This window comes from Staurois parvus, unplaced genomic scaffold (genome assembly GCF_062004578.1).
Source record: "Staurois parvus isolate SC_StPar_1 unplaced genomic scaffold, SC_StPar_1.0 ptg000525l, whole genome shotgun sequence".
Taxonomy (NCBI): domain Eukaryota; kingdom Metazoa; phylum Chordata; class Amphibia; order Anura; family Ranidae; genus Staurois; species Staurois parvus.
Genome location: NW_028318321.1, coordinates 10,363,943 through 10,375,958, shown reverse-complemented (window position 1 = coordinate 10,375,958; position 12,016 = coordinate 10,363,943). Strand labels below are relative to the sequence as shown.

The 12,016-nt window shown below is 41.3% G+C and overlaps 1 protein-coding gene across 1 annotated transcript in view; it reads left to right on the top strand.

Moving 5' to 3' along the window:
• The window catches only part of LOC149451737 (alpha-2-macroglobulin-like protein 1), a 224,293-nt gene that overhangs the window by 171,736 nt on the left and 40,541 nt on the right, over positions 1 to 12,016 (top strand). The window contains exons 25-26 of the mRNA XM_089690335.1: positions 8,892 to 8,967; positions 10,940 to 11,096. Coding sequence (XP_089546461.1) covers positions 8,892 to 8,967; positions 10,940 to 11,096 — 233 coding nt within the window. The remainder of the gene's footprint in view (positions 1 to 8,891; positions 8,968 to 10,939; positions 11,097 to 12,016) is intronic.

The following is a 12,016-nucleotide window of genomic DNA, read 5'->3' as shown; positions in this document are numbered from 1 at the left end:
TATGTATACGATCAATTTCTGTATGAAGATCATCAATTTCAGGCATCGCAGATCGCGTGAGCGATTGGGGGCAGCTAGTGAGCTCTTTGATTCAGGAAGCCCTCGGATACAGAAATTATAGCGTCTAGCGTTCTACAGATCATCAATTTTAGAGTAAGCTTCCTCCAACCGATCCTGTAAGACGGTAATCATATTGGAATTTTGGGATACATTGTGGACTGTCGCATCAACTATAGATTCAATACTGTCCAGGAGTTGGCCTAATTCCTGAAAATCTTGCTTTAGGTCAGCCGCCAATCTAGTAGTAGCTCTATCCAATTCGCGTTGCAGTAAATCAGCAAAACGGGCAATTGGGGTCGCATCTCTTGAGTATTGTGGTGGAGCCGGAGGGAGTGCTGGTGAGTGATCAGGGCTATCAGGGTCAGGTTCCAAGCCGCTGCTCTGACTAAAAAAGATAGCTGCCATCTCATTACCTAAGGGAGAAGACACAAGGGAGTCTTGGCCTAGTGAGCAGGCCAAAGCCTGAAACTCAGGTTTAATAGGGCTAGGAGGCGATTGGGGGGGGCGTTGAGGGTCACTCACCCCAGTAGAAGAGGCCACCATTGCCCGATCCCGGCCAGTAGCTGTAGTAGGGCCAAGTTTTGCCCGCTGAGGGAGAGGTGCTGACTTCATAGATGCAGTGGAGGCCGCAGGAGCCGAGCCGGGCGCCATCTTAGCTCTCCTGCTCACCACAGGGATTGGGTGCTGGGAGCCGTCACTGCTCCTCCCTGCTGTCCGTCCTGGCATAATTGTAAAGCTCCAGGGGTCTGGTCCCGGACTGGAGAAGATCCCGGTGTTCATGGGGCTCGGTGCCCAGGTACTGGATTATTCAGTGCCGGGGGTGTGCGGAGCTAGCACCAGACCATGCATGCTGGCCGCCCACACATCCACACTCCACTTCTCTTTTTAAATGCCACTATTGAACCCATGTTTTTTTCTGACCATCATCCAATCTCACTCACCTTAGCCTTTTCAGACAAATTCTCTCAAACAAAGATCTGGCGTTTAGACTCGTCACTTCTAATGGATAAATGCAGAGAAGCTGCGATTTGTACGTGTATTCGTGAATATCTCCAGGAGAATGGCACCCCTGGCGTCAACCCACTGATAAAGTGGAAAGCTCACAAATGCGTTATAAGAGGGGAACAAATGGCTCAGGCTGTTTCTAGGAAATGAAACAGGCAACCATCTCAAGTTTGACTGATCGCGTCAAGACTTCTGAAATGGCCCATAAAAAAGCACAAGCCAAGGAAACCTTTCAGCAAACCTTGCGGATATCGTGACTCAGTTTGAACAATTTTACACAAGTCCGTACAACTTACCTTCTCTTGACCATACCTTTGCAAACCCAGAACTCCCTTCATACAGCAATCTGGACTTAAACCCATCCCGATTGAGGAGGGTAAAAAACTTGACTGCCCAATCTCCTTGGACGAATTCGAGGGGGCAATCACATAACATAAACCTGGGAAAAACTTTACTGACATCCTGGCTTCTCCTTATTTGCATGCCTTCCAGTCCCTTTCATGTGCTGAACCATCAACACACAGAATCCTGTTTAGCACATATTACAGTCATTCCAAAAGAGGGCAAAGACCCAGCTTCCATGGCCAACTATCAACCCATATCACTCTTAAACATGGATGTCAAACTTTATGCCAAAAATCTGGCTAACCAACTGATCCCGTTACTCACTTCTATCATCGCCAAGACCAAGTAGGCTTTATAGCAGGCAGGGAATCCAAGGATAATACCATCAGAGCTTTGAATTTACAATATTGGCTGACCACCTCAAACCATCAAAGGTTCTTTCTGTCTTTTGGATGTGGAGAAGCCATTTGACAGAGTGGCCTGTGACTACAGTGCCTTGAAAATGTATTCATACCCCTTGAAATTTTCCACATTTTGTCATGTTACAACCAAAAACATAAATGTATTTTTTGTTGAATTTTATATGATAGACCAACACAAAGTGGCACATAATTGTGAAGTGGAAATAAACTGATAAATGGTTTTTAAAACTTTTTGCAACTAAATATCTGAAAAGTGTGGCGTGCATTTGTATTCAGCCCCCTTTACTCTGATACCCCTAACTAAAATCTAGAGGAAAAATTGCCTTCAGAAGTCTCCTAATTAGTAAATAGAGTCCACCTGTGTGTAATTTAATCTCAGTATAAATACAGCTGTTCTGTGAAGTCCTCAGAGGTTTGTTAGAGAACATTAGTGAACAAACAGCATCATGAAGGCCAAGGAACACACCAAACAGGTCAGGGATAACATTTTGGAGAAGTGTAAAGCAGGGTTAGGTTATAAAAAAATATCCCAATCTTTGAACATCTCACGGAGCACTGTTCAATCCATCATCCGAAAGCGGAAAGAGTCTGGCAGTGCAAACCTACCAAGATATGGCCATCCACCTAAATTAACAGTCCGAGCAACGAGAGCATTAATCAGAGAACAAGCCAAGAGGCCCATGGTAACTCTGGAGGAGCTGCAAAGACCCACAGCTCAGGTGGGAGAATCTGTCCACAGGACAATTATTAGTCGTGCACTCCACAAATCTGGCCTTTATGTAAAAGTGGCAAAAAGAAAGCCATTGTTGAAAGAAAGTCATAAGAAGTCCCATTTGCAGTTTGTGAGAAGCCATGTGCGGGACATAACAAACATGTGGAAGAAGGTGCTCTGGCCAGATGAGTCCAAAATTGAACTTTTTGGCCTAAAAGCAAAACACTACGTGTGGCAGAAAACTAACTTTGCACATCACCCTGAACACACAATCACCACCGTGAAACATGATGGTGGCAGCATCATGTTGTGGGGATGCTTTTCTTCAGCAGGAACAGGGAATCTGGTCAGAGTTGATGGGAAGATGGATGGAGCCAAATACAGGGCAATGTTACAAAAAAAACCCGTAAAAGTCTGTAAAAGACTTGAGACTGGGGCGGAGGTTCACCTTCCAGCAGGACAACAACCCTAAACATACAGCCAGAGGTACAATGGAATGGTTTAGATCAAAGCATATTCATGTGTTAGAATGGCTCAGTCAAAGTCCAGACCTAAATCCAATTGAGAATCTGTGGCAAGACTTGAAAATTGCTGTTCACAGACATTCTCCATTCAATCTGACAGAGCTTGAGCTATTTTGCAAAGTAGAATGGGCAAAAATTTTACTCTCTAGATGTGTAAAGCTGGTTGAGACATACCCAAAAAGACTTGTAGCTGTAATTGCAGCGAAAGTTGGTCCTACAAAGTATTGACTCGGGGTCTGAATACAAATGCATCTTAAGATATTTATTTGTAAAAAAATTTTGAAAACCATTTATCATTTTCCTTCCACTTCTCAGTAATGTGCCACTTTGTGTTGGTCTATCACATAAAATCCCAATAAAATACATTTACATTTTTGGTTGTAACATGACAAAATGTGGAAAATTTCAAGGGGTATGAATACTTTTTCAAGGCACTGACAGCAGTCATGCTAGGTATTGGGCTCAGGGACCACATGTTCAAATGCATCATGTTGCTACAGTGGAGATCGAAAGTTTGGGCACCCCAGCTAAAAATTTGTATTAATGTGCATAAAGAAGCCAAGGAAAGATGGAAAAATCTCCAAAAGGCATCAAAGTACAGATTAGACATTCTTATAATATGTCAACAAAAGTTAGATTTTATTTCCATCATTTACACTTTCAAAATAACAGAAAACAAAAAAATGGCGTCTGCAAAAGTTTGGGCACCCTGCAGAGTTAATATCTTGTACTGCCCCCTTTGGCAAGTATCACAGCTTGTAAACGCTTTTTGTAGCCAGCCAAGAGTCTTTCAATTCTTGTTTGAGGTATCTTTGCCCATTCTTCCTTACAAAAGTCTTCCAGTTCTTTGAGATTTCTGGGCTGTCTGTCACGCACTGCTCTTTTAAGGTCTATCCATAGATTTTCAATTTTGTTGAGGTCAGGAGATTGTGAAGGCCATGGCAAAACCTTCAGTTTACGCCTCTTGATGTAATCCCCCGTGGATTTCGAGGTGTGTTTAGGATCATTATCCATTTGTAGAAGCCATCCTCTCTTTAACTTCAGCTTTTTCACAGATGGCATCAACTTACCATCCAAAATTTGCTGAAATTTTATTGAATCCATTTTTCCTTCTACTCGTGAGATGTTCCCTGTGCCACTGGCTGCAACACAACCCCAAAGCATGATTGATCCAACCCCATGCTTAACAGTTGGACAGAGGTTCTTTTCATTAAATTCTGTGCCCCTTCTTCTCCAAACGTACCTTTGCTCATTCCGGCCAAAAAGGTCAATTTTAACCTCATCGGTCCACAGAACTTGTTTCCAAAATGCATCAGGCTATATGTTCTATATGTTCATTTGCAAAGTTCAAACGATGATTTTTGTGGTGAGGACGTAGAAGAGGTTTTCCTCTGATGACTCTTCCATGAAGACCATATTTGTACAAGTATCTCTTTATAGTGGAATAGTGTACCACAACTCCAGTGTCTGCCAGATCTTTCTGGAGGGATCGTGCAGTCAAACGTGGGTTTTTAATTGTTTTTCTCACAATCCTGCGAGATGTTCTGTCTGATATTTTTCTTGGTCTTCCAGATCTTGCTTTAACTTCCACTGTTCCTGATGACTGCCATTTCTTAATTACATTCCGAACAGAGGATATTGACATCTGAAAATGCTTTGCTATCTTCTTATAGCCTTCTCCAGCTTTGTGAGCGTCAACTATTTTCAGTTTCAGTTTTCTAGACAACTGCTTAGAAGAACCCATGGTGCTGATTGTTGGGGCAAGGTCAGATGAGTCTGGGCATTTAAAACCTTTAAGATTGACATAACCTGGTCTTCCCAGACGATGATTGAGAACAATCCATGACACTGGCAGGTCTCAGCTTGGCAAAGGGGGAAGTGCATACTATAAATTCTGCAGGGTGCCCAAACTTTTGCAGACGCCATTTTTTTGTTTTCTGTTATTTTGAAAGTGTAAATGATGGAAATAAAATCTAACTTTTGTTGACATATTATAAGAATGTCTAATCTGTAATTTGATGCCTTTTGGAGATTTTTCCATCTTTCCTTGGCTCCTTTATGCACATTAATACAAATTTTTAGCTGGGGTGCCCAAACTTTCGATCCCCACTGGTATATTCTAATCCAACTGCGAAAGTATGGGTAAACGGCCACATGTCTAATGCCTTCCCTATCCAAAATGGAACCCAACAGGGATGCCCCCCTTTTCGCCAATATTTTTTATGCTGAGTCTTGAACCACTTCTCCTTCTCCTCAGGGCCAATACAGACATTAAGAGCTTATCAGTTTCTGGTCATACTCATAAATTTGCTGCATTCGAAGATGACATAGTCTTTCATCACTGCACTTCATGTTACAATCCCAAGTCTACTAGAAAACTTGGCTCTTTTTCAAACCCTGTCTAATGTGAAAATCAACTACACAAAATCGTACATGCTAAATGTTACCCTGCCTATGGAAACAGTTACACATTGTAAATCTATCTACCTCTTGCAGGCAGTTCCCAGCCTTTATCTCCACATGCAAAAAAACTCTGTCCTAATTTCTTATGGTTTAACTGGTGCCTCAAGATCAGTTTCAGCCAACTGGGTTTATCTAAGCGGATGGGAGGGATAGGGCTTCCCAACCTCTGTAAATATTTTTGGGCATGCCATCTTCCTAGAATAGTCAATTGGAATGTACACAACCAGGTGAAAGGCTTGGTCAGGCTGGAATACTCCTTTGCCAATTCTCTACTTGGGTCAGTGCCCTGGCTCCCCCCCCCCCAACATATCCCCTCTCTCCTGCTAGAGCACCCCCTTATAGGCCCCACCATTCACTGTTTCCAAGAGGCCTGCAAGAAGTTCTTACTTTCTTCTTCTCCAGGCCCCTAAATTCTGCTCCAGTTCAACCCAGCGTTTCTCCACTGGATGCCTTGCTGGTTTCTTTGGAATTTGGCCCTATACACAAGTTGAGTTATGACTCCCTAACCTCCCAAATGCAAGGATATCATTCCCTTTTTGGACCTATATTCAATTACAACATTTTCTTTGTAGTCCAGACCATATCTCTTTATTGTCCCGAGATATCACCACGATTGATTTCATCTGCTCCAGAAAAGCACCACAACAGCACCCTAATCGCTGATCCATCTAATGTTGGGAAGGCCTGCACGCCCTGGTAGAGGTATTTAGCCCTGAACTTGTCTGCTGAGGAATGGGATCATATCCACACCACCATTCTCAAAGGCTCTGTTAATGTGAAAATTCAGGAAAATGGTTACAAAATAAAATCGAGGTGGTATAAAACCTTTGTGCAGATTCATAAATTTGCTTATACGCCTCCTAACGTTTGCTGGAGATGTGACTTAGAACCTGGTACGCTCCTACATGTTTGGTGGTCCTGCCTGCTTCTTTGAGCCAAAGTTCACCATGTCATATCTCGGATCACTACCCACACTCTGGATTTTTCCCTACCACAGTTCCTTATGTACCACTCTCCTCTTTCTAGAAATGAGCCACTAAGCTTTGTATCCTGATCTATTGGGCTCACTCAACTACACAAAATAGCAGAATATGAAGAACTGATTTGTATAGCACATGATACTCCCCAACCCCCCCTCCCCCAAAAAAAATTTGGTCTGCTGGCTTCACTTCCACATGACAGAAGACTCACGGCTAATGGAAAACTCCCCTTAACCCAGTGTTTCTCAATTCCAGTCCTCATGGACCCCCAACAGGTCATGTTTTCAGGATTTCCATTATTTTGCACAGGTGATTTGATCAGTTTCACTGCCTTAGTAATTACCACAGCTGTTTCATCTGAGGGAAATCCTGAAAACATGACCTGTTGGGGGTCCATGAGGACTGGAGTTGAGAAACACTGCCTTAACCACATGAGTCATGGAGTAGCCATCCTCCTGTCCCCTCCTGCTCATCCAAGGGACTCTAGCTTCTAACAGACACTCCACCCTGCTTTGGAGTTAGGAGGTTGGCTGGAGGGTATTGACAATTTGCACCCTTTCCCACACACCCTCCCCTGTCCCTCTATCCTTCCGATAGCCCCCCTCCTCCTTGGCTCCATGCCATTACCTCTAACCCTTTTCCCACAGCCAGTCATTCCCCCACCCCCCTTTTTGTTCTTTTTTACTTGCTTCTCTCCATCTTTTCCCTTACATAGCCTTCTCCCTTACCGTCTTTCTTCTTTTTCCTCCCTGACATTGTTGCATACCACTTGCTTGAGCTTCACACTTTCCCAACAGATTTTCTTGCTCACGGGTCCATCGTTCGTAATGTTGTCCCCTCTTCTACAATCCTTCTCTCAGTCAATCTTTGACATGACCCCTCCCAATCAACAAAATCAACAAATTATCCCAGAAAACCCAATACATCACTTAGCACCAGGAGCTCGGTTCTCAACACATCGACCAGAACCATGTAAACTGACAATATGATATTACAGTATTAGTATTGTTCGATTAATACTTACCATTCTTACTTGAATATGGTTTCATGGCCTGTCTCTTGCTCTTTCTATGGATACGAGTCACTAACATCGATTTATTTAGGTTTCCTACCTGAATCCTTGTTCATTTCTTTCATTTAAACTGCTAGAAATACCACATTTTCTTGTATTTGCTTAACACTCAGTAAAGTTTTTGTGGAATTAAAAGTATCACAGAGAGTACTTAACTGTTTTTACTGCGGTTATGAACCCTGATTGACTTGAAATGCTGACCCTCCCCTCTTCTAGTCGAAGACATATTCAGACACTAGTATTTAATAAACGTTTAATCATTTTGATTCAATACATAAATGAACTAATCTGATAAAAGGATGCAGTGCTAAAATAATACAAGTGAAATATGTGCAAGCACCAACAGGCATAGAGGTGAAAATATTGTGAATCGTCCAAATATGACATATAAATAGTGAAAACAATATTCAATAATCAATTAACTATAGTCATGTGACTATGGTGGTAAATATGAAGTCCACTGAAGTGATAATCTGATTCCGTGAATTCCGTGACTTGAGTGCTTACAGAATGGTAATGTGAATGCACTAACCAGAAGCGCAATATTTTTGCGCATTTGTGTAAGAGGTGTATCCCGTCATGGTCATCTGGATGTGGAGAGGACCAAAGGCAATCCTCTGGCACACGTCAGCATACAAGTTGATTAGTGGACCTTACGCACACTCTGCAAGGACATCTCCTCACATGTACATGACCGATAGACAGGGACCCACAAAGCATGTATTGGTATCCACCCTGGAAGGCTCGTGGAATAAAAAGCCAAAAAGGTACTTGATAGTGCAGTATTTTGATTTTTTTTAATGGGTAATACGTATGAATATATATGCACTCACATCTGGCCAAAAATTGATAAAGCACAGAAATCCAAAGATGGCTGATGGCCTCGGCAGCGTGATGTACACTCACGCCGCCGAGGCCATCAGGATTTTTGGATTTCTGTTCTTTATCTATTTTTGCCCAGATTTGAGTGCATTTATATATATATACATATTATGCACATATTTCACTTGTATTATTTTAGCACTGCATCCTTTTTTATCAGATTTATTTTAGAGGGTAGGAGGTTTACGTTGATGCTAGCAGCTTTATATCTACTGCTCGTTTATATCATATGTTATAAATTAACTAATGTTTTTGCATGTCTGCTTGGGTTTGTCTTTAAGTAGAGCAACGATGGCCTTTGTGAATAAAACCATTAATAGATGAACTCATAGAAATTAGATTTATCTTTTCTGCCTTATATAAGGCACTGAAAACATAAAATAATCTGCTGAGTCTTCTATTGTATCAATTATTGTCCTTTTACAGGTTACCAGAGACAGCTGATGTTTAAAACTGTGAACGGTTCTTACAGTGTCTTCCATGGATACAAGCCCAGTGCATGGTGAGTACTTCTGGTAAAGAGAGCATGTCACCACAGGGTCACTTTTATTAAACCGGTCACAAGTAAAAAAAAATATTTATATACTTACCTTTCTGGGAGCAAGTGTATAGAAAAGCAACACTTCTCTGCTCCCTACCTGCTGCAAGCATTTGACCATCTGACAAGTTGAACACTTGCTTCCTCCTCCAACTCCTATGTCCTGTAGTGAGTACAAGCCAATGAGAGGGACCACGATGAATGACAGAAAGTAAGAATTCCACATACCCAGAAGTGTAAGTAAGAAGTAATTGCAGTCTCTGGAGAACTGAGAAGCAGTGGATGTTCAATACACAGGCCACAGGAAAAGTATATTCATGTTTTCTATAAAGGTGGGCTGTTGGTTAAAAGTGACGCTGAGGTGACAGAGTCACTTTAAGACCCAATGACGTTGTAATCTGTGTGCAGGAGCTATAAATATGAAGCTGATTGGGAGAATTGTTTACTTTTGTCTTTCTTTTTTTTTTTTTCTTTTTTATTGGAGTCTGGGGCTCCAAGATTAGAGCATGTTGCAATTTCCTGCAATTTGCCATTTAAGATCCCTACTGGTAAAATCTGGTATTGCAAAGCCACCATCAAATAAAATACTTATGAGAGCCATTGTACCTGACTGGACAGATTTTACTCTTAAGTTTGGCTACTGTGCACAACTTCTCATGAGCCTAAGTGATGTCACATCAATAGATGTTCAGTCAGAAGGACATTGGGGTTGATTTATGAAAGGCAAACAGACAGTGCTGGCACATGATAGGATGATGGAAGTCAAGGGAGCTTCCCCTCATTCATTATGATATGGAGCAACTGCACTTGCAAAGTGCACAGTTTATTTGCTTTTAGTAAATCCATCCCATTATGCAAAAAAACTTCATTCTTTCATTCTTCACTTTCCTATTAACAGCACCTGCACAGAGTTTATGGTTGTGCAATCCAAGAGGCACCAGTGTTAGATCTAGTGCACTCCAAAATGTAATATACCCAGTCAAATATAATTCTGTGTGAAGGCTTGTGATGAGGGGAGTGGTAGGTGGCTATTACTCAACTCAGCCAAGATAGAGCACTAGAATGGATGAGCAGGAAACATTGGGAGAGAAAGTTATTTAGGGCATTTCCAAGTATAATTCTGTTAGAAATCATAACGTACCAGACTACGTTTCTATAAGGCGATAAAAAGGTGTGAGACCTTGTTTCAGGACAAGCTTTCAAGAGATCCTGGGGTTGATTTACTAAAGACAAATAGACTTTGCACTTTGCAAAGTACAGTTGCTCCAGACCTTCGTAAATGAGCTAAAGATCCACTGTACAAAGAATCCCCAATCACGTGCAAGGAAATTTAAGAAAAACAGCATTTTTGCTTGCATATGACTGGATGATGGAAGTCAGCAGAGCTTCTGCTCATTTACTAAGCTCTAAAGCAATTCCAATTTGCAAAGTGCACAGTCTATCTGCCTTTAGTAAATCAACCCCTCCACTCCCTTCTTTCCACTCAAGCAATACTGATACAGGGGGAGATTTAGGTTTTCTAGAAGCAGATGAAAAGATTAGGTCTCTCAAAGGCTTGTCTGGAAAAATGAACTGTTAGTGCAAATAAAAGGATTTCATACAATTCACATCTGTTTTGCATTTATACAAGAACATCACCAGAAAAAAAGTCCCATCAGAAAAGGGGTACTAATGCTGGAAAAGGTACTTACAGTATGAAGCACTTGGTAACCTTGCATGTCTAACCTATTATTATTATTATACAGGATTTATATAGCGCCAACAGTTTGCGCAGCGCTTTACAATATAAGGGAGACAGTACAATTACAATACTTTCAATACAGAAGGAATGTGAGGGCCCTGCTCGTGGAGTTTACAATCTAAACCTATTCATGTATATTAACCCTAAAAGTGCTGTGTAATCTTTAAGATGATATCTCGCTATCACATATTGTAGGCTCACTGCCTTCACGTTGAGGTCATTTGTTCATGCTCAAGATCTCATCTACATCCAGGAGAAGCATATTGAAGATGCTGTGAGATGGCTGAGCCAACTGCAACGAGACAATGGCTGCTTTGAAAAAGTTGGGTCAATTTTTCAAGATTACTTAACGGTAAACACATTTACACACTTTTTTTTATAAGACTAAGCACTGATAAATTATGCTATAACATTTTTGTTTGATTAAAAAAATGCAGTATTCATCAGAATAATCTGTTGTCTAAAAAAAAAAAAAAATTAGAGAGCTCAAATGGCTACCACTGCTGAACTCTAAAAATGCTAGTTGTCTGATTCTAGTGCTGGTTCAGTGGCTCCATAGGAATAGGTGGTTGCCATACAACTTGGTAGCACCAGTAGCAAAGTTCTTTGTATGGCACTTTCTTCCTTGCCTTACCTTGACAATGCCTTTGTCTGCTTTTGTCTGGAATGAAGGTGCCTTCATCCAGAGTTTGCATTCTAGAATAAGCTGCTGTCTCAGGGATGTTCTGGGCTGAATGACTCAGTTCATACTTTGTGGTCTGAATTGGACTTTTGTGGGCTTTAAAGTATCTGCAGTATCTGCCCAGCTTGATTTCTGTGGGTTCTCCTGATCCCTCCTTACCACTAAAAGAACAGTCTAGTCAGGAACAGAACTGAAAACATGCTTTTCTGCATCCAGTGCAGTTGTTACAGCAGTACCACTGGGCGATCACTATGAGATTTGGGAAATGTCTTTTTCTTCCTGCAGTAGACTGGTGACATTGGACTTACTGGATACTTTTCTCAAGACTAGGCATACATAGTTTTAATTAATAAAAAAATACTATTTCTGAAATAATATATTCTTTCTGCATATTGTAATATATCAAAAATTTTGACAGATATTATTTAACACTCTCATGGACATGCCATAGCAAAAAGTATGTTATTTCAAGCCAGACCCCACTTTTCTTCCTTTCCTGTGTTTAAAATAAAATAGAAAATCAAAAAGCAGTACTCTTCTGATTCTGGTCACTGCTCCACTCTTTGGGAATGTGGACAAACCCTTTTGAG